This window comes from Myotis myotis, unplaced genomic scaffold (assembly GCF_014108235.1).
Source record: "Myotis myotis isolate mMyoMyo1 unplaced genomic scaffold, mMyoMyo1.p scaffold_m19_p_3, whole genome shotgun sequence".
NCBI lineage: Eukaryota > Metazoa > Chordata > Mammalia > Chiroptera > Vespertilionidae > Myotis > Myotis myotis.
In genome coordinates, this window is record NW_023416335.1 from 26,946,812 (window position 1) to 26,969,083 (window position 22,272).

At 53.4% G+C, this 22,272-nt stretch overlaps 1 protein-coding gene across 10 annotated transcripts in view; it reads right to left on the minus strand.

The window, feature by feature from the left end:
- The window catches only part of MCF2L (MCF.2 cell line derived transforming sequence like), a 175,405-nt gene that overhangs the window by 70,398 nt on the left and 82,735 nt on the right, over positions 1-22,272 (minus strand). Inside the window, exon 1 of one of the 10 annotated variants that reach the window (XM_036298208.1) lies at positions 3,271-3,851. The exons of the other annotated variants lie outside the window; for them this stretch is intronic. Within the exon in view, the coding sequence (XP_036154101.1) occupies positions 3,271-3,343 (73 nt within the window). The 5' untranslated portion in view covers positions 3,344-3,851. Of the gene's footprint in view, positions 1-3,270; positions 3,852-22,272 lie in introns of those variants that run through there. 10 annotated transcript variants of the gene reach the window in all.

The following is a 22,272-nucleotide window of genomic DNA, read 5'->3' on the forward strand; positions in this document are numbered from 1 at the left end:
ATGACAGGGAACAGGGCTGCCCACTGTGGCCGGTCCCAGGCCTCCTTGAGGCTCACGCTGGCCTGACGTCTTCACAAAGAGGGAGCCCTAAGCAGCCACCCTGAAGACGAACGGCCACGGAGAGGTGGGAGGACGGGAGGGAGGAGCAAGCAGGGAAGAACACCAGCACCATCCTAAGTGCGGCAACCACCAGCTCACCCTTCACAGTGAATCCAATGTCTCGTTTCCTCTCCCAAAGCTCCGACTTCTCGGTTTCCATGGAAGCAAATGATGTCTGCCCTGAGCAGTGTATGTGACATGACGCCACCCTCACTCTGGTTCTGGGCTGAGCTTCCGGCCATGCTGGGCCCCCAACAGCATGTTGTACCAGCCACCTGCCGGGCCCCTTCAGGAGCCTGGCCCAAGTCCCTAAGCACCTGGGCCCCCCAGAGTCCCACAGTTTTATGTTCTGAGGTGTCAGCATCTTTGCTTCCTTTGAAGTAGCAGCTATGGTTTATGGACCTCACACACATGCTACACATGCACACACTACATATAAACACTGCACATACAACCTACACAGACACATCACACAGAAAAAAACACCATACACCCCCCCCCCCCACAGCACATACACCTACACAGACACATCACACACATAGACAAAAACACCATGCACACCCCCCACAGGAGCCCACTGCTGTATAGAAATAAAGGGGGGTTTTTCTGATGGCTTTTTTTCTTTTTTACTCATTCTAAAACAATCACGTGTCAACATAAAAAAAAACAACACCCACAATAACTCTAAGATCAGGGAAATCAATGCAAACAATTTCTATAGACGTCATTCCTTCCTGGCTCCAAGGGGCAGGAGGCACGCTGGGGCAGGTGCTCACGTGTCCTTCCATCCAGAGTTGCTCTCAGAAAGCTGCTCACAGAACACAGCACACAGGGACCGAGGTTCCTGTCACCAACACCCCACCACGCTCCTTCCGGACACTCCAGAAGGTCTCCAAAATTCTCCCCTGAACTGTAGGTGTGCATACTTAGTCCCGCTTTCTAAGTACCAAGAATTCTATAAATCTAAAAAAACAAACAAGAGGTTGCATAAACCTTCCTCAAAACATCCCCATCCGACAAAAGCAATGACACACGGTGTGGGGAACGTCGGGCTGCTCAGGTGAAGGGGACCATGGGAGGGCACGCTCATCTCATCCTAAGCCTCACCCAGGTGGCCCCCATGACGGGGTGGCACAGAGCACAGTGGGGGCATAGGGACTTCATGGACACTGTCCCGCTGGGAGCCTTGGAGCCCCTGCCCTGCTCAGGCACACACAGGGGGCAGGAAGAGACTTGCAGCATTTGAGTGGGAGAGAGAGAGAGAGAGAGAGAGAGAGAAAGACGAGACAGAGAGGAGAGGGGTGGAGGAGAGGTGTAATGGAGAGTGAGCTGGCGGCTTAGGGTTTGGTGGTGGCAGGTCATGCACACCTGTCAACCTCATTGATTTCATGAGTGACAAGACAGGAGACACCTGAGCCTGGAAAGACATGGTGGCTCAAACTTGCCATCCTACTCAGCTCAGGTTCTCGATGGCCTCGGACACAGTGAATAAGTCTGCGGTCTCCCCCCTGTTACTTTCATCTAAAATCCTGTGTGTGCTCTGGGCCCAGCTCCTGACCAGCCAGGTGCCAAACTTCCCATCTGGCTCCCTCCCCATCCAGCCCAAACAGAACTGACGAACGAGGCACGTGACCTTGTTTGTAAATAGCAGGCACTCATGAAAATCAGTAGCCAGTTACACAACCCTCCGCAGAGCGAACACCCCTGGCAGTACCATTGAAAGAAGATTTACTGTCACGTGCACCAACACGTCTGCTTCTTCATAAATCTAGTAAATGTTTTTTGGGTTTTTTTGTAAGAAAACAGCAAATGATTTCTAGAGACTGGGGAGAAAGCCCTCCAACCCTTAATTGCACCAAGCTCCCTCAGGACACTTATTCGAAAGCACATTTATCTTAAAAAAAATAAAGGACGTGTTAGAAGAACCACTAAGAATTTATAATGTAAAGTTGTAAGACTTAAAACTAGTATTTAGCTAGGAAAACAAATGAACATCTAAAATGATGACCTATAGCCACAAGGGAGGACTCCCCACAATCAAGTTACCTGTGGTTATGGGATGGCAAGGCATCTGGTTTGTGAAATTTCTAAAATTCCAGACAATAGCTATAATGAGAAAGCATTCTTTTCAGGGATCCTTCCAGCACTGTCGCTGTGATACAGATTTCAAATACGAAAACAACCACTTTTCATTAAACGCACCAACTGTCTATGCCTTGGGTTTAAGAAGCAGTGACTGAGCTTTCCAGTGCGGCCACCTAGGTGAGCATGATGCTCTGCATCTTATCTGTTGGGGAGATCCATGCACTCAGTCATTATTTACACGCCCAGTCTCTTCATCATAAAACTGGACGCTTCAGATCTTTACTGTTGCCACTGATGGCTAAGGTTGAACCAATCCATTACAATTTACAAAATACTTATTTTAGGAAATATTCATCGATCCTTGGCAGAAGCATCTGCGATGACAAATCGCTTCAAAACGAGCACTGTTCCATCCTTAGAAACACAACCAGGGAACCCACCCCATCCCCTCTCCAGGGTCTTTGTTCTCGGTCTGCAGGGGGCCTGTGTCTGGAGGGAAGTGCCTACCCTCTAACAGAGTTGGGAGCAGGGATGGCAAATGAAGCCCACATAGACCACCCCAGGACGGGCCCCTCACTGTCCACAGGCCTGACCAGTCCAGTCCCGATTCCTGCCACCTCGAGAGCCCTTGATCGGAGTGCACTGTGCACAGGAGCCCGGGACAGCTCTGTCCCGGCGTCACTGCCAGGGACCAGTCCTCGCACCCACAGGCTCTGGGCTCCCTTCCTGGGCCCCACCAGCACATCCGTAGGAAAGCTGGAACAAAGGAGCCCACCACAGTCCATTCCAGCTCCCAGGGTGAGTGTGGCGATGTCCAAGGGCAGAGAAACCCGGGCAGGGAGGGGGGCCAGGTGGCCACAGCCCCAAACCAGCTGGTGATGCCAGACGTCCCCACCCCTTGGATCAGGACTGCCCTTTCTACCCCAGCCTGGATCTCTCTTACGAGGGAGGCCGGGCAGAGCCTGGCTCCTCTCTGTAGCTGGCCTATGTGGGTGACGGGCTAAGCCATCCCCAGAAGGTCCCCCGCCCCTCTCTCCCTGCACACCCTCCATTCACAGCCAGCGCCAAAGCGCAGGCTTGACGCACCTGTGCTGGTCTTCAGGAGCAGCCACAGCCCGGAGATGTCCTGGGACAGCAAGGAGATGAGACTTAAGGTCATGCTGTCGCCCGCCAGCGCGCCGGCGTCAGGAGGCGGCGACCTGCCTCCAGGAACGCCCGTCCTGGGCGCACAAAGAAAGGCTGCGAGGCTCCATCTTTGGGCCGGCTGCCCGCCGCTGGCCGCCACAGGGACACGGACCGCTGGTGCTCTGCAGGGCTGCCTGCCCGCCGGCTCCCCCAGGGCCTCGGGTTGGCTGTCCCCGAAGCAGGAGCCCTCTGGCTGTGGCCACTAATTCTGCCTGCGGACAGTTAACTGTTGAGACTCCAGCGGCATGGAGGCTCCCGCAGCAGCAGCAGCTGCGGCCCTTTGTGTCGCCCGTCCGGACCCTCCCTGCAGGAGCCCCGCGCTCAGCCGCTGTCAGTCCTCTAAGCCCTGTGGGGCTGCCACCCAGGGGCCGGGTCTGGACCTTCTGGCCCCGGGACACCTCCCCAAGATGAAGACAGGCTGCAGAGCCGCACACTCAGGCGCTGCGTGATGCTGCTCTTCCGTGTCTGTCCATCCGAGCTCCTTTGAAAGCTGTGTGCATGCCGCATAGTTCCGTGCGCCAGAGGGTCCTCAGCGGCTGAGCGCAGAGCGCCCCCCAGGGGCTGAGAACGCGGAAGATGGAATAAAGGGGATGCTCCATAGACAGGGATCCCTGGGGAGCTCATTAAAGTGCAGGCTTCCATGGGGGAGGGTGGCACTGAGATTCTAACGAGCTCCCCGGTGACGGTGACAGTGACGGTGACGGGAGGTAGCTAGTCTGCAGACAAGCTTGTGAGCAGGATGAACCCCCAGGGGGAAGGGGACCAGCACTTGAATCCAGTGCTGGAGCCGACACACCTGGAGAGGACAGTCCTGTAAGCTCACGCCTCAGGGCCAGCACTGAGCAGGTGTCCACAGCCTTTGCAGGCTTTGTTCCTACACCTGCCATTGGCATATAATGTTGCTGACACACTTGCCCCCTGCCTGGGCGCCGGCAGACAACCCAAGTGGAGGCCACCAAGTCCTGCAGGCTCATGCTGTTGGGGGCATCTGTCACTGCAGCAGCAGCTGACATCGACCCCGATCCACCCCTCCCCTCTTTGTTCCTGTCACATGGTCTGGTTCTGAACCTGGGCTTGCTGGGTAATTCCCATCCTTTTCTTTCTCATGGCTCCTCCTCAACCTGACACTGCAGGCGTGTTCTGTGAGCACAACCCTTACAACGTGTTCCCAGGGTCTGGGAACCTCGAGACATTCAAGTAGATCAGGGCACAAGCGCCTAGGGTGGTGGGCAAGGCCCTTTACAGCCCAGCTCCTGCTGTGGCCAGACTTCACTCACATTACCGACCCCCGAGTCCCCCGGCTCACAGCATCGGCAGGTCCCTGCCACGCTGAGCACAACCTGCTCCTGAAGCCTGCTTGGGGGCGGCTGAGGCCTGACCTCCTGCAGAGGCCACGGCGGCCCACGTCCAGCTCTACCGTCCTGCCCGGAGCCCCTGGCAAGCCCCCTGCCCCATTGCACTGGGCAGAACTCCTGGTGCCAAAAGACACCTGGGCTTTTAGCACCGTGGCAGATGCACTTCGAATGGGTAATGGACAGCCAGGGAAGAGGACTCTCCTGAGAAAGATGCTGTCAGACCTGAAGCTCTATTCACAAGAAGTGACGTTTTTAAACAGGAGGATGGAGGTGCCGCATAGCAGAGGAGGGGCTACGATGACATCCACCTAACCACACACCCAATTTATTCCCCACGCTCCCCACTCTGTCCCAGCATAGTCTCGGCCTCATGTTTCCCGGCCCACGGCAGATGCCCGAGTGACACTAGGCAGCAGGATGTGTTATCAGGAAGGCAATGGCGGCCACACTGCTCACTGCCGTTTAGACCAGAGGTGCCTGCACCCATGGAGGGGAGGCCAGCTGGTCTGGGGCCACCACGCTGCTCCTCTGTGGAGGAAAGCTCTGCTGCACCCTTAGTCTGGGAGGGGCTGCCGATGTCCGACTTGGTGCACTCGATGAGCTGCTCTGGTGGACAATCCCAAGAGCGCATCGGGGCTGGGCCAGCGAGGGGAGTCACATGCCTGGGAAAGCCCAGGCTCTAGGCTCGGCCACACAGCCCGTCTGTCCTTTCTCTCACCCATTCTAGAACAGCTCCCTCGGGGAGCTCCTGGCTGCTGGTGACCCTCCCAACGCAAGGGCTTCCTTAGCTGGAAAGAAATGATAGATGCTGTACTTTACTATAAATGTGGCTTGTTTATTTATTTGAGAAAATTCAGCATTACTGGTCAAAATCTGCAATATGTAGCACACACTACGGGCAACATCATACTTTAAACACATGATGCGTACAGGACTGCTTTCCCAGTCAGCCCAGCCCAGAAACCTGCAGCCTGAAGTGTGCGGGCTCCTCCGGGCCTGGCTGCAGCCCCAATTCCTGCCCAGCTGAGCTCCAATGTTTACAAAAGCCTGGCAATAATCCTTCCTCGTCCAGAGATGCAAGAAAAGCCAACCAGGGCATCGAACAGTCTCCTCATGGGCAAAGCGCTGTCCCCTCGAACCTGAGAAAACTCTGTGTAACTTTACGAGAGGCTCTGGACCCTGAATTATGCAGAGCAGAATCGAAGTGCTGCGTGCGCTCAGGTCATTTTCTGCTCAGTGACTAACTGGGAGGAGCCATCCTGGATTACAGGCAGCGCCCTTATTTGCTGAGGCCTTTCCTCACCACCTGGCCTTGTTTCGTTGTCATGGCTACCAGGTGAGGCAGGTGTCACTGCTCAGCAGTCAGCTCGGCAAAGCCTCGGAAAGAAGGGAGAGCTGGACACAGCGGTCACTGAGTCCTTCCCACGCCCACGGCCCAGCTGGCTACTGTCCTCCTCCCATGTCCTCCTCCCGTGTCCTCCCCATCCTTCTCCTGCTTCCTGCTCCCCATCCTCCTCCTGTGCCCTCCTGAGTCCTCCCCAGCACCCTCCTCCCATGTCCACTCCCACGGCCGCTCCCTCAGTGTTCTTACTGAGCTTCTTTGGCTCCGAAATCATCGCGGCCCTAGTCCTTCCTACCCCCTGGCTGCTTCCCCTTAGCGGTTCTGTCCTCAGTTCTCACGTCCTGCAGGCCCCGTCCACTCAGCTCTCCTAAGCCAAATGAACCGTCCCTGCCCCCAAAGTCAACCCACTGCTATTGGATGCAAAGCAGGCTTCTTGGGGTGCCATGCAGGCCTGCGGGAGCTGACCGGGTGGCTGTCCTCCCGCTGGCCGTGGTCACCCACCCCGACTCCTCACTTCCACAGCGAGCTCCAGTCGTGGAGCACGGCAGTGACCCCGATCGAGGTGTGCAGGTGCCTCTCCATCCTGGGGCCACGTGCCACATGGCATGAGGGACCTGCAGGGAGGCTGGGGGGGGGGGCCCAGCGGGTCCTTCAGTGTGTCAGCACATGAGCACCTCAGTTCCATGCACCTGATGCAGTGAATCTGAAGACTATATTGTCCAGTTTAAACTAATGCTCAGCAAAGAACCAAGTAGCCTAAGAGAAGACAAGTCGGACTAATACCCAAGCACAGATGAACCAAGATGACGGGTGGCCCAGTGAGATCTGCGAAGACAGGGCCCCAAACAATGAAAACTCTCCAGGTCAGTGTGTTTAATCATAAGTGAGACAGCAACCCCATTTTCCACTAGGCTGAGAGCATCTTCCCAAATCGGTAATCTTAGGTGTGCCATTTATAAAAGCTCCCATGCACAAAGGGCAACTTTCTCAACAAAATAATCTAATTGAATAGTTATGTGGGTTTTGGGCCCAGTAACTATACACCCATTAAAAAATAAAAATTTAACACCTCCTACTTAGTTTGTAAGAACAACAGATTAGCATTAAGAAAGAGACATTTCCTTGACATCAAGGAAAAGGGAGACCCATCAGCTGAATTTCAACACCATCTGCATAATTGCTGAAGGAAACCAAGGATCAAGATAGAGAACCCAGCCTACTGCCCACGCTCCCACCTCAGCCGCGATGGCTATGAAAACAACTTCATTAGAACTGAAAGAGGCTGGTGTGGGATCTGCTCTGATTCATTATGTCAGGTGTGGGAACACTAGGAACCTATTGAGTCATATGACTCTTACTTAAAACATGTTTTTGTAGTAAGAGCAGTAATGTTTTTCCATACTATTAATAAAATTAAAAAGCATTCATATCTAACCTCTCCTCATTGAGACATCTTGGATCTTTGTGTGTATAGCTGACCACGAACAACATGGATTTGAACTGCAAGGGTCCACTTCTATGTGTTTTTTCCCCCAGTAATTACACGCAATATTGCAAAAGTATTTCCTGTTCCTTATGGTTTTCTTAATAACCTTTTCTTTTCTCTAGATTGCTTTATTATAAGAATACAGTGTATACTATATAAAATACACAATATGCATTAACTTTTTGTCATGTGTAAGGCTTCTGATCAACAGTAGGCTAATAGTAGTTAAGTTCTGGGGGAGTTAAAAGTTAGATGCGGATTTCTTGATGCCTGGGAGGTTGGCACTCCGGGTTGGAACCCGGGGTCGTTCAAGGATCAAGTGCATGTCATGGTTAGCAGAGCAGTCCTTGCGTGTCATTTGTAAGTCGTCACACCTGGGCGGGGTGGACACATGGAGAAGCACAGGCCCGGGTTGAGAGGCCACCACGCATGCTCCTGCTCTCTCACGCCTGCCTAGCCTCTCCGTGCCCTGTGCCTGGTTAGGGCCAGCCCACCGTTAGGGCACGACAGTGGTTCCAGACCCCGAGGCTGGGCCTGGGCCAGCCCATCTTCCCAAGGGGCCCTCATGCCTTGATTCCTTTCCTTGAAGAGGATTTGGGAACAGAAGCCAGTTCAAACTACCGAAGGCCTTTGTGGCGCTGAGTGTCGTTCCCTCTGCTTTGCGCAGACACGGTCCCCGTCCCTCCCCGCCCTCGCTGGCCCCAGGTCCCACCTTCTGGCTCAGGGGTCTGGCCTGGCCCCTTGGCCCCATGAGCTTTCTCCGGATTTCTCTGTCCGCCTCCTGAGGTTTTCTGTTGGTTTTATTTTAGGTCCGCAGCCTGGGCTGCCATCTCCTGTAAAGGCAGGTGGGGTGGCCTGCTCCCACGGCCCCTCACAGGCTGGTCCTCAGCACCTGCTAATGGGCTCGTGACTCACAGAGGGTCTCACACCAAAGGCAGCACGGCTCTTCCTCCTCCTCGAACCCCAGACAGCCTACACTCTAATGGCCCCAGTTCATAGCAAGCACGGCCGGTTGCCATCTCCTTTCCTCCTGGGGTTCCCTGTGTGTTGTCCCTTCTGCCAGAATGTCCAGACCAAGCATGGCCTGGCTCGCTCTGTGCACACGCACCTGGGAGTCGTGGGCTTCCTGTGACACTGGGGTCACAGACTGTGCATGGAGCTCCGCTGGACCTTAGTCTATGGAGTTCAAGTGGCCAAAGGTGCTAGGCAGGTCTGACCGCCTGTTCTGGAGGGGCTGGTTTCTGTCCGATTTCCACATCACCCGGCATTATGGGCAGCCCGAGACAAGGACACTTGAATCAGGTGTCCCAGTCAAATTATCCAGAAGCAAGGACGTATCCACCCACCCTCCCTGCACTAGCCACAGAGTGTGAAGAGTTTCGGTCACGATGCCAGGGCCAGGACGGAGCCCACGCTGGGCCACCGAGTCTGGGCCACAGAGAACACCCCCGATCCCCTCTGCTTTCTCGCAGGCTTCCCTTCTATCTAACTTCAAATCCATTCTGGCAGCCTGATCAGCTTGGTTAATAAGTCACCATAGCCCGGCTGGTGTGGCTCAGTGGTTGAACGTTAACCTATGAACCAGGAGGTCATGGTTAGATTCCTGGTCAGGGGTTTCAGGTTCCACCCTCAGTGGGGGCGTGTAGGAGGCAGCTGATCCACGATTCTCTCTCATCATGGATGTTTCTATCTCTCTCCCTCTCCCTTCCTCTCTGAAATCAATAATATATATATATATGTATATATATGTATATATGTGTATGTATATATGTGTATATATATGTATGTATGTGTGTGTGTGTGTGTGTGTGTATATATATATATATATATATATATATATATATATATATATATGTATGTAGAAGTCACCATAGCCCAGCCAGTTTGGATCAGCAGATGAGTGTCGATCCAGGAACCAGGAGGTCACCGTTTGATTGCAGGTCACGGTACAATGCCCAGGTTTGGGGCTCAATCACCAGTAGGGGGCGTGCAGGAGGCAGCCGATCACTGTTTCTCTCTCATTGATGTTTCTATCTCTCTACCCCTCTTCCTTCCTCTCTCTCTAAAAATCAATAAAACCATATATTAAAAAAAGTCGCCATCACCCTCCCAGTCAGGCCTCCTCCCCGGCCCCGTCCAGTCTCCTCACCCTTTGCCCCTGCTCCAAGCTGCCCCATTTCCCAAACTCCTCAGTTTTCTGTTTCATTGTACCTTTGAGTCTGTTTCCCAGTTATTTTATGCATGTTCCCTCCCCAAGTGCAGCAGACACAAATGCTTTGGGATTGCCCAGAGTGGGATCATAGCTCCATTGACTCTCTGTGGGGTCCTCAGGTTTCCTTTTGCCGGTGTTGGATACTGCACACAATAAATGTGCACGGAAGTCCCAGTGTGGGTGCGCACGAAGGTTTTACTTAGGGAGGTGCAGGAACCCGAGCCTGAAAGACCCAGAGCACCTCGGGGAGGCCCAGCAGAAGTCAGTGGATGCCTGACAACTTGGGTGCAACTCTACACGAGGGGCCCAGGACCCCTCCTGCAGGTCCCAGAGCAGAAGTGCCACCCGCAGGGGCGGTGAGCAGGGCTAGGGCACCACCCCCTGCCTAGTCTCCATGAGCCAAACAGGAAGACGCTCTTTGTCTCACTGGAAAACAGACACCGGAGCCCCAGACACCGGCTCTCAACAATGAGCTTCTCCCTCCTTCCGGGCGGGGCCGGCACCCAAGTACTTATCAGATCCATCCATCCCTGCCTCCCAGGAAGCGGGAACAACTGCCCTATTTTTCCACATGGGCTGTGACCTGGGAGGAAAGGACCTGGGCAGGGAGCAGCATTCTCCTCCTCCTAGATCAACAGCTCATGTCACAAACCCAGCCATTCCAGGTGGGTGCTGTGGGATAGACACACAGTGCAGAGAGCAAACACAGCTGGAGCCTTAGGTTAAATAAAATGCCACCGTAGCCGGATTTAGGAGGGTGTGGAGAGGGGACATGTGCTGTTCTGGGTTGGACTGTGGTGACCTCGGTCTCAGGACCCACGAAGGCTCTCGATGGGAATTCCGGATTCTAAATCCAACCACTGGGCTGGGTCTCGGTGTCCTCCCTGGACAGTAGTAGGACAAGGTGACCTCACACTTCAGGGCTCACAATGACTGCTCCATCCGTGCCATGGTAGGACCCCAGCCACAGGGACAGAGGCAGGCAGCCCTGGGGCTAGACCCCTGCAGGGACCCCGGCCCATACCTGGAATGTGGAGGTGGAGACCAGCCGGATCTGGGGTGCCAGGTGTGTCTGAAGGTCTGAGCAGGAGTTTCATGGGGGTGGTGGGAGAGGGAGGGGCCGCTCAGATGCCAGGCAGGAGGCTCGCCCATACGAGCCACATGTGGAAACACAAGCAGCCCTGTGCTTGCAGGTAGGTGGATGCTACAGGTGTCAGCGCTTGAGAGAGCTAAGAGGGCAGGCGCCAGATCTCAGCATTGGGAGCCTGCACCCGAAGGCCCATTGGATCCAAGTCTAAGGAAGACCAAACTGGTGACGGGCTCGGAAATTGGACAACAGCAACGCTTGCAATGCTGGCGGTTCCTGAGCCCTGGCTGCAGAGGGCTCTGTCCCTAAGCGTCCCACGGCATTTTCCTTCACTCCTTCAAGGACACCCTCCACAGGCAGCGGCGTTTATAGCACAGACTGGAGCCGAGAGCCGAGTGCCTGGTTGAGTCCCAGCTCTGTGCCCATCTAGTGCTCAGCGAGCTTGGCAGCAACGTGGGGTGATGGCAGCCACTCACAGGATTGTTACAAGGACAATATAAGCCTGGACATGGGTGCAATGCTGGGGACTCATGCAAGCCGCCGAATGAAGCAATGTTCTGGTAAGGATGGGAGGAGCAGACACACAGATGAGCTCCATATACCTCAGAAAAGATGAGACCAGGAAAGGCGACAGAGAGTCGGGTGTGTGTGTGTGTGCCGGGGGGCGGGGGCGGGGGGGGCCCGGGGGGGGTCGGCAGTCATCCCTGAAAAATGACCTTGGGCAAACACCTGGGGGTCCCAGCAGCCCTATGAGGAAGGTGTCAGCATTCCCATTTTACAGATGATAAGACTGACCCTCTTGTCTCAGCTCACAGAGAGGAAGGGGCTGAACTAGGATCTGTGCCCAGCCGGATGGCTCCAGAGCAACCTCCATGGCACACCTGAATCCACAGCAGCTGACCTGGGTTGCATGGTGCCTGCCTGGCCACCTGCAGCCTCCCTGGGCTACATGCAGGAGGTATCAGACTTCAGGTATCAGGCCCAAGGTAGAGGTGATCTCAAAGAGAGGAGGGGCACCTTAGAGAACAGAGAACATTTGTGTTTACAGCATGACTTTCTCCTGAGATGACGGGCGTTACAGTGGGTCTCATAACAGGGCCTGACAGGCAGGGCCGTGGGGCCCATTGGTTATTGAGCGGGGCCTTTACCCAGGTCCCTGACCAGCGGAATGAGTCAAGAAGGATCACCGAAGGCCAATGCAATGTCTTAAAAGTAGAGTTTCCAGACTCACACCGAGAACCCCCCCTCGGGCCTCCAGGGCAAGTCCCAGGGCCTTCCCGGGGCTGTGGCACCCTGCTCCTGCCCCACGAACCCCTCCAACTAAGACACGCGCTCGGTTCTCAGTGTCCACACCCAGCGTGCTTGTGTGCTTCTTCATTTACCAGGGAAGAGGAGGTGTAGATCTGGGAGTGCCCAGGAGCAAGGTGCAGAGTTCTGAGGACGTGTCTCGAAGCCCGGCCTGGGAACAGGCTTCTCTCCTGCACCCCATTGCAGGCCGCCCGGGGACCCGGACAGATCCCTGCTTTCAAAGTGTTCTCCTCTAGGCTCTCTCGAGTCCCTGCAATTCATTCCATTCTGGGTCAGGGTTCTTGTTCTGCCCTAACCCCATCCCCATCCCCAAGTTGCTATTTCTTCTTTGTCTGCGTTGCACTCCTTCGGACAACCTATATGTCTTCATAGCCCAGATTCAACCCTTTAAAGACCATCCTCGTGTTCTCTGCCCAGACTGTTGTGGTAGCCAGGCCAGCTTATCTTTCCTGGGGAGTTTCCTCCATCAGTGGTCACTGAACATGGCAGGGAAATAGCAGGTACTAATCACAAGGACTACGGTGACACGTAAGTATACTTACTGGGAATCTCACCACACCCGACTCCAGGATTACGTGCCATCAGTGGGTGGGCCCACAGGACCCTGGCTGAGAAGTGGCCCTACATCCAGAACTGAAGGGGTTTTGAGGAACCTCCACATCTAGAACATCTAGGAAAGGCTTTTCCAAGTTGGTCAATCATTTTGGAAAGGTCTTCTTTCACTCCAGACATTTTCTAAGGCTCAACTTTCGCTTTCAGATCAATTTGAGACACAGACCTGCCAGAAGTGCAGGTAGAGAGGCAGCTCAGGGCGGGGCTGGTCATCAACCGAGGTCCCCACGGTTCCTGCAGCAGGTGATCGACAGGTTGAAAACAGGCCACAGAGCAGGAGCTCTGGGACCATCCGTCTGTTGTCTTAAAATCAAGCTTTTGCTGAGAGGTAATTGTGGACTCGCACATGGTTGTGGAAAATGATGGAGAGAAATCCTGAAACCTAACTTCTCCAATGGTGACATCCTGCAAAACTCCCATGAAGCTCCAGGGAGGCATCAAGACACAAACATGCCCTTTGATGGCCAGCACCTCATCTCTCCACCCCCACCACCTCCTTTTTCTTTTAAGTGAAGTGGTGTTTATTTTGTGGTCATATTTTATGTATATTTTTATGTCAAAGGGAGAATGATTAATCAAGCAAGCTGTTGGTCTTTGCAGCATTCTCCCCGTCCTTACTCACCTTCCGTCAAGGAAGGCCAATGCTCAGTCGAACAAACACATCTTTTGAATTAAAGCAATTTCCCGTGTATTTGCAATGTCATCCATGAGTTGGATCTTTTACCCGTTCGGACCTACATGCCAGCCCTCACAGACATTGCCAGTTCTAAAATGGGCTCCATCACCCCATCTCCTTCCCTGATATCTGTCTCCATCAACGGCGCCACCACCGACCCCCCAAATCCCAAGCCAGAGGCCTCAGAACCATCCTGACGACTCTCCCTGGAAAACATCCCCAGTTCTGTCTGTTCGCCCCCTGCGTCTCTCCAGCTGCTCCCCACCCGCCCCTCTCTCTGCTACCACAGCGATGCAGAACCTCACTGTCTGTGAGCTGGGCTGCCCCAGAGGTTCTCCGTGACTGCTTCCCCATCGAATCCACACTGCCTTCCCGAAACAGAAGCTTCATTGTACATCGCTGCTGAAAGCCTGGGGCCTCGGGTTAAAAGTCAAGTTCCTAGACAGAAATCCCCACCTGCCTGTCTGGCTACAGCCCCTGCCTCCCGGAACCGTTCCGTGTTTGTAATCAGCACACATGTTTCTTGACCAGGGATGCCCCCTCCCATGGTCTCTGGGCCGCCTTTCCCACCACAGACCATAAGCCTCTCCAGGACCAGGAGCCGCCCTGACCCTCATCTTGCAGGACCTGAGCTGGAGCAGGATGCTCGGCACCCGGGGGTGACGACGGAGCCAAGGCGGCCACGTGAGCGTTTTTTCGGCTTTGCCTGGAGCCTGAACCCTGTGCAGACACTGTGCGGTAAACACCAGGCGTTGACAGAAAGCGTTTTCTTTTATCTCACTCAGAGCTCAAATATAATTCAGAAGTCACTGTTTTTAAAAATCAGAATGTAAGCGAACTTCTTGGTGTTTTCGAGGTTACGCTGATCTACAATGACTACAGAAGTCCTAATGCAACTTAAAAATAATTGACGAAGAGAGTGGCTGTGAAATGTTAGGAAGAGGGGTCAATCAAGTAAGTGCCATGTACCCTCGCCCTGCCTCTCCCCTCTCCCCTTTCAAAACAAATCCAAACCAGAACATTCTCTATCAGGTTCATGAAGAAGGCGATCTGGTGAGAAGTTGTCTACCACATCACTACTCAGCTGGCTCAGCCAACCCGTTCAACACTCGCCTTCTTGCGAGTTGTGCTGATTCCCAAAATCTACTCTCAGGGGACAAAGACTCCACCATCTACAGCGGCCAAGAACGAGCCGCTGGAGTGCGTCCAAGGCCTTGGCGGCTCCATCAGACAGGAACCGGCGGCCTGTGTGTCTGCCATCCTCGGACAGACAACTGGGGGTGCGCTCACACTTGGCCTGCAGCACACAGCACTCAGGTCAGGCATATTCCTGAGCACACAGTGGTTTCTGTTAATAAAAAGGAATGCTTTTTTTGTTTTGTTTCAGGAATTATTTTAAAGACAATGAGAAGATTACTAGGGCATGTACAAAAAAGGAACTTTAACAAGAAATGGTCCTCCGGCCTGGAATCCCACACGCAAGACTGAGCACTGACGAGTGGGCATGTGGTCGAGACCGGAACAATCCAAATCCTGACCGAAAATGAGTTATTTCTGGTAACGTAAGGCATGAGGAGGTCTCCTGACTCTGGAATTCACAGCATCCTTCACAGGCCACGGAGGGCAGCCGGCTACACGTCCGTCCTGGTCTCACCCAGCTGAAAGACGGGGCATAAAAAGCGAACATCTGAGGAATGTTCTAAAATGCAAATTTCAGTTGCCTTCTAAGCGGTCCCATTTAACATGAGTTTTCACCTAACACATTTACAAAATCTGAGGGATTTTTGGAATGCTTCTGATAAAATTTCCAACATGCTAATGAAATCATGCTTTAAGAACATCTGCTTTACTCCACGGAATGAGTCAAGCAACTAGAAAATGTGTTGGAAACGAGTTTGTGTCATTCAGGAAAATACCCACCGTAATAGGGGAATTAGGTTACACAACACATGGGACAAAATACACTGAAGAGGAAGGCAGGCTGGCCAACTTTCTTAGAGACACTTTTAAGGAAGTTCTAGGTGAATGCCTGGGCTCACTTCTAAGTTTAGTTCAGACTGTGCTTTTTGGAGTGAGCACACCTTCACCTCAGGGCCCTGAAGAGAGCAGCACTCTCCTCCCTGGGGCCCCACCACCAGGTGAAGTGGACCCAGGTGCCAGGCCTTGTCTGCGGGCAGGGGGTGCCAAGGGTAGCTTCTCAGGGCAGGAAGAAGCAGGTTTCAAGAGCCCTGTTCCAGCTCAGGCAGCTCTTCCCATTGATCTCTCTCTCCCGAAGTTGATTAATATCCCAGGCAGGTTCTCCTGCCCGATTGTGATCTATCCCAACTGCTCATAAAGCACATAGGGTGATAGACAGCTTTCTCCCCAGCAATGAGCCTGGGCTTGGTACACGGTAGCACCCAGTCCCTGCTTCTCAATGAATGAATGAAGGGATGAATGAAGAAAAGCATTTCTTGGGTCCTTGACACTTTTGTTAATTCATTTGTTCTTCGCTTAGTGCAGAAAAGTTCATTTTTCTGAAAGTTTGTTCTATAGGAGTCATGGAGGGTACTCTGATCACTCATTCGGGCAATCTTAGAAAATAAACGTTTACTCACAAGAGTGGACATATTTCACACAGATGTTGATTAAAATTGCAAACGGACAATTATCAAACCCAATGCTTCCCGCCCCGTCTAGTCTGGAGGTGTGTTCTTTTATATTTCTCAAGGCTTCCTCCGCATGATGTATGTTTGTGCTGGATCTATTTAACACACTCTTTACTTTCTGTGTTTTTAAATATATATATTTTTTTATTGATTTCAAAAATGAAGGGAGAAGGAGAGAGAGATAGAAACATCAATGATAATAGAGAATCACTGATCGGCTGCCTCCTGCACGCCCCCAACTGGGGGTCAAGCCTACAACCTGAGCATGTGTCCTTGATCAGATTCGAACCTGGGACCCTTCAGTCCACAGTCCGACGCTCTATCCACTGAGCCAAACCAGCTAGGGCTACTTTCCGTTCTTGAAAACCATTTTTCTTCTAGAGATGTAGAAAACGTAATCCCCCTGACCCCAACTTTTCTGTGATGCTGTAGGATATAGAACAAAACTGCCACAACAGGTTCTTACAGTAGTGTGGCCCACACATTTTATATTCCTAGTGGTCTTTCAACATAAGACAGTGACAAAGAAGGGCTTTGCTGTTCATGTTGCTTTCAGGATGGGTAGGGTTTCCTACAAAGCAGAACCATGATAAGACTGATACATTAAGAGAAAAATATGATCGAATTACGATTCCCTTTGCATCTCACACAGAGTCTATGAGTTAAGAAAGGGCCCCAAACGTTGAACTTTATCTCCTGCTCAACGTAGAATGTCCTCTAAGGGTCACCACGGAGCCAGCTGACATCAACGTGTGTGGGGCACCCACACGCAGAGCCACCCAGCAGGGAGGGCTGACACATACCTGTTAGGGGCTCAGGGGAAAGGTCCCAGCACCCGCTCCGAGACAGCAGAGGCGAACATGTGGCGTTCACCGCTGCTTTTCTTTCCTGTCCTTTCATATGCTTTTTTTTATAAGGGTAGCGCTGCACGCCAGAGGTACTAAACAACCTTTCTTGCTTGCCATATAATAGTAGAAAAAAATGTGGTAGATAAAGAGCATAAAAAGTATCATGTGTCCTAGCCAGAAGCAGCCATACCCACATAGCAAATAACGTTAGATGTTATTCATGTTTCCTCTGAATCATAACACACTGGGCAGTGCCAGTAAACAGCCCCGGAGTGCCCACTGGCCCTGCAGACGCACCGTGCACACCTCCCTAACCGGAAGCCTCCCATCCCCAGTCCTTTTCCCTGAAACTTGCTTCTAGACACAGACTCTTAATTCAGAGCAACTCGCCTATGCCCAGCCCTGCTTATCTTTCCTCAGGACACATCACACGGCCAGCAGCGGGCTCCCACTGCTCACAGAAAGGACTCACATTTGGGCGTACCCTCTCCCCTGGGCACCTCTCCGACACCGGCTGTGGACAGCGATGACCACGCAGCACTGCTGGTGGCGCCCCTGTTGGCGCTCCTTACATCCGTGTCGGATGTCACATGTCCACAGCACACTCGCCAGTATCTGTGTTCTTAACACGACTTCTGCGGCATCACATTAAACACCCAGTTCTAACAAGCACTTGTGTCTGAGCAACACTCTGACCTCAGGCTTGGAGGCCCCTACCTGCTGTGCACGGAGACGCTCCCCAGCCCAGCTCGCCCGGCCTCCTGCTCGTCCACGCAGAGCAGCTAAGCTTTCTGAGATTCAGGACTCGATCCTCGAGGTTCCCGAAGGCCGGTTTCACTTCCCCTGTTTGCCACTCTGACTCAATTTTAATTTACCAGTCGAGTATTTTTAGCCAAATAGGGAGAACGGGGCACCCAGCGTGTGCCTCCTGGTCTCGTGGCAGCCGGTCTCGGTTGGATTTCATTATCACATGAACAGCAGTTCTGGGGGAACCGGGAGGGGAATTTGGGCATTAAGTGAAAAAAAGAGGAAAAAAGACTGAGAATCAAAACAGAAACTCTATTGCCCATTAAAAACTTCGTGCTATGGGCTTGGGAGGACCCTGGCCTGCGTCCTGGGCGCCCTGCCCCCACCGAGGGCCTGCTCCTGACTCTGATACCTCAGTGCCGAAGCACACCGTGGCCTGGGTCCCAAGTCACACGGACATGCCTTTCTTGTTCTCAGATGTGAGGACAGGGGGCGAGAGAAGGAAGAACCTCTGAAGAGCCCTGGGGCATATTTTCTTGGTAAAACCTGAACCCAGACGTTGGCCAGTGGTGAGTTCTAATATTCCTGGGGTCCCCCAGCGTCGCCGAGAGGACCCGAGAAGGCACATGTGGGAGATGCAGGACCGAGGTCGGGGTGCGGGCATTTGCTAGGCTCTTGTTTCTGATGCAGGCGAAGCTTCCCCAGACCGGGGTGGCAGCAAGGGGCTCCATGGGGCCTGGGGCTGAAATGGCCAAGAACTGAGCCTGGCACTGGGCGGTGGCCAGGCACCCAGACAGCCTCTCCTCTAACAGTCCTCCTGGGGGGCTGGAGGGAGCCAGCACCTATGCTCTGATTTCCCAAATTCTCGTCCCCACGCGTGCAGTTCCTCCCAAAATACTTTAGAACCAAGGACGTGTCCTGGGGATCACTGAAATGGACCATTTTCACAGCCCCCAGAAGACCTTGCCATCTGGTCTCTGTTCTATACGCAGCTTTCAAATTCTCAGGCTCTTCCTCTGGGAGGTGTCTCAGCACCAAGTGCTCACTGTGCCGGGACCCGGAGTGCGGAGACCAGCCCGGCTCTGGCACAGAGGGAATGCAGTGGGCCTCTCCAATGGGCTATGCTTTAGCTGCCGGCCAGTGCTGGACCAACATGATTAACTTCACACTCCTTCACGGTGTTCTCTCAAGTGCTTAAGGCTACCTAGTCCAACTGTGGATTCAGCCCAGTCACTGACTTCAGAAGCCTCCATAGGAGCCTCAATTTTCCTGTTTTACAAAAAGATAAACCGAGGCAGCCCCTGATGTCCTGGGCAGAGCCCAGCCCCACACTATGAGGCCAAATTCACTTCCGCCTTCGAGGCTCTTCCCCCAGGCTGCCTTCTCTCTGCTCCAGCCCAGCCATCCTGACCCTCCCTCTCAGCTGTCCCCCGGGGGTTGGGGGGGTTGGTCCCTCGGGTGGATTCCCTGCTCCCTCCCGGGTCCACCCAGCAAACCCAAGCTGCACTGGCAAGTCACCTGTCAGCACCCACGCCTGCTTCCCCATTGCTGTGGTCCCTCCTAACAACCTCCAGGACAAGCCATGTTAATTCTGAAGCCACTGCCTGACCCTCCCGTCTGTACAATGGTGACATGGAGATCAGATGGTGACGTAAAGCTTTGTAAATGGCAAAGCTCCAGGTCTGATGATGAGAACTCAGAACCAGGGGCCACATAAAATGTGGAGGAAACATTCAATGGCTCCTCCTGCCTTCCCTGCGGCTGTGTCTTCCCCAGCAGGACCAGATCCCGGTCACGGGGACGTCCGAGTTGAGTTCTCACCACAGAGAGACGGGAGTCAGCCAACTCAGGAGCCATGTATATACAACCACATTCCAGGAGACCTTCTGAATGTCAGGGGTGAATGAAGGCACCCCCTTCCCCGACAGGAGACTGCACCGCCTGGGCATGGCCCTGGGCTCTGTGCTGGGACTGTGCCGGGGAGATCCGCTGGGATCCGCAGCTTCCTGGAGAGCGGACAAGGACACAGCTTTGTCGTGGAATTGTACGTCACCGAGCAAGTAAGTCACCAGGCTCGTGTCACTCTGTCCAGGAATAATCAATACCTCGGGGCTACCGGCTTCTGTTCTGTTTTGCATTTTACACGTGCACCCTCATGTATCAAGCGCCCCTGGAATGAGGTCTGCTGCAGCCCTGATGGGCTTGCTGCTGGCTGAGCTCTCCCCTCTCGAATTCCAACCAGCCGTGGAGCTTATACTTGCTAGCAAGGGGAGATCTTTGCTTTTGGGTAGCTGATGACATGACTTAGAGTTATCCAATGATAACTTTGGTGAAAGGAGGCTCATTTGCTCATAATCCCCATTCCCTGGACTATTCCAGGCTCCCAGAGGACAGACTGCACATCACTCAGGACAGACTGCACGGTCCCTCACCAACACAAGAAACCCACAAGAACCATCTCCACAGTGCACAGCGCGAGTAACCACTGCCCTAAAACCATGGCCACGCAGCCAGCAGCCCTGACCGTTCCCAGGACACCTGGGCGGGCGACTCCAAAGGGACGGTGGGTTGCCGGACCCACGGACTCACCCTCAGCCACAGAGAGCAGCCAGGAGCACCTCTCAGAAAACATGTAGTAGCGCTTCATCTCAGACACGGAGATTCGGGTAGCATATCTGTCTCCCATGGCTGAGAAGCACACGCGGGCGGCGGGCGATCCTGCAGCCCTCCTGCGGTTACCCATTAGCCGTCTCCCACTGAACTTTGCTCCCTAAAATGTACCTGAGGGACCAGCTGGCTTTTTACTTTCGTTTTTACCCATGAACGAGAGAATGAAGCATTAAAAGGTGATTAATCTCCTGCATTCCAACATCTGCCACTCCACCCTGCGCATTTGCACACGCCTCCCGGCCTGCTGGCCAGGTGCGGGGTGACTGAAAGAAAAAGGAACCTCTGGGTCCGCCTCGGCCTCAGTTCAAGGCACAAGGGACACCTCTGCTGGCGTGACTTCCCCGCGCGTTTAAGCAGGCGATGGGCAGGTCAGATACAGCTATGCGCCACACCAGCTGGGAGAGAAGCATATTTGCTAGACATGTTACATCCGACAAGACTGTCCAGAACGACTCCGCGTCACTACCTTCTTCCATCTGATAAAGTTCAGTTCTCTGGACACTAGTCACTTGCTGGAACAAGCAGAGGCAGAGCCTATATTTATTTAAAGGCGGGTGAGCAAAACAGAGGTACAGGCACCGTGTTCTAATGCCCCTCTCTTCTCTTCTTAGCTTTCCATTCAGTCTGTGTCTCTAACAATCTGTGGTGTAGAGCAGGCGCCCCCACCTGGACACCCTCTTGTAGAGTCCTGAGATGTTCAGCCGCCTCATTCCCATCACAGCTGGCCCTACCCTGCCCAATAGATGGCCTGGGCTCCCCGGGGACAGTGGGAAATATTTCCTCTCACTCCATGCTCACAGATCAAGGCCGCAAACAGAGTCCATAGACCCCAACCAGCAGGTGACCAGTGATATGCCTCGTGACACGCTGTAGTCTAAGCTACTTAGACAGTGGAGCCTGGGGAGCTGAGGGTTTGAGCTTGCAGCCCCAGGGCTCCCCAAAGATCAGAAATATCAACCCTCCCACCCCAGCTCTGAGTCCTCCTGGGGCCTGAGCCAATTTGGCCTGGGTGGTTGGGGTAGGAGGCCAGAAGCAGTGACATCCACCACGTTGCCTGATATTTTAAAAAATCATAATAAAAAAATAATAATAACCAGATTTCTTCAAACCATGAAACTTCTTACAATAAGGTTGACTAGAGTCCCTCAGGAAATATCTCAACACAAGTATTTCTTCTCCGAATATGCACACTTTAAATAACACAGCACACTCTCCTCTTCTTTTCCGGCCTTAGCCGCTCATCTGGGAGTTCCAAAGAGAACAACAACGAGAATGCGTGCTTCCCCTCTGCTTTCTGTGGCTCCTGAAAAGACGAACACCAGGTTTGCAAACATAAAGGCTGTTCTGAGTGAGACCCACCGGATCCAGATGAGGCCAAGTATCAACACTGCGTCTCCCCCAATGGTTATGCTCACTTAAAGCTGCTTACGAGAAACCCGGGGCTCCTCCCCAGGCATCCTCCCCTCAGTGCTGGCCTCAGCACAGGCATGGGTCTCCGCCTCCCCAGGTCACAGGGAAGGCCAGCCTCACATCTGGCGGCCTCTGCTATGAGGTCCAACACGGCACCGATGGCAGCTCGTCTTGCTGAGAGAGACTGTAAGCCACAGGTCAGATCCCCCTTCCAGCAGTCAGCTGTCCCGAAACAGGCAGAGGAACCCAAGCAAATGCCGGAGCCATACTGTTGTCTCCGCCCACTTTGGAAAAGGCCTCACTGAAACATTGTAGGTGCCTGATTTTCCAAAAGAAAGGAGATATTCCAAAGGGGTCACCCACGGAGTGAGCCACTGTTTCCAATGTACACAGCTGAGTTACTGGTTTCCTCCAGGAATTCCTTCCAGAAGAACCTTTTATTTTGCATGTGACCGGGAATCCAAACATGTTCCCTCTTTGCATTAGCCACCAGGAAGCTCAA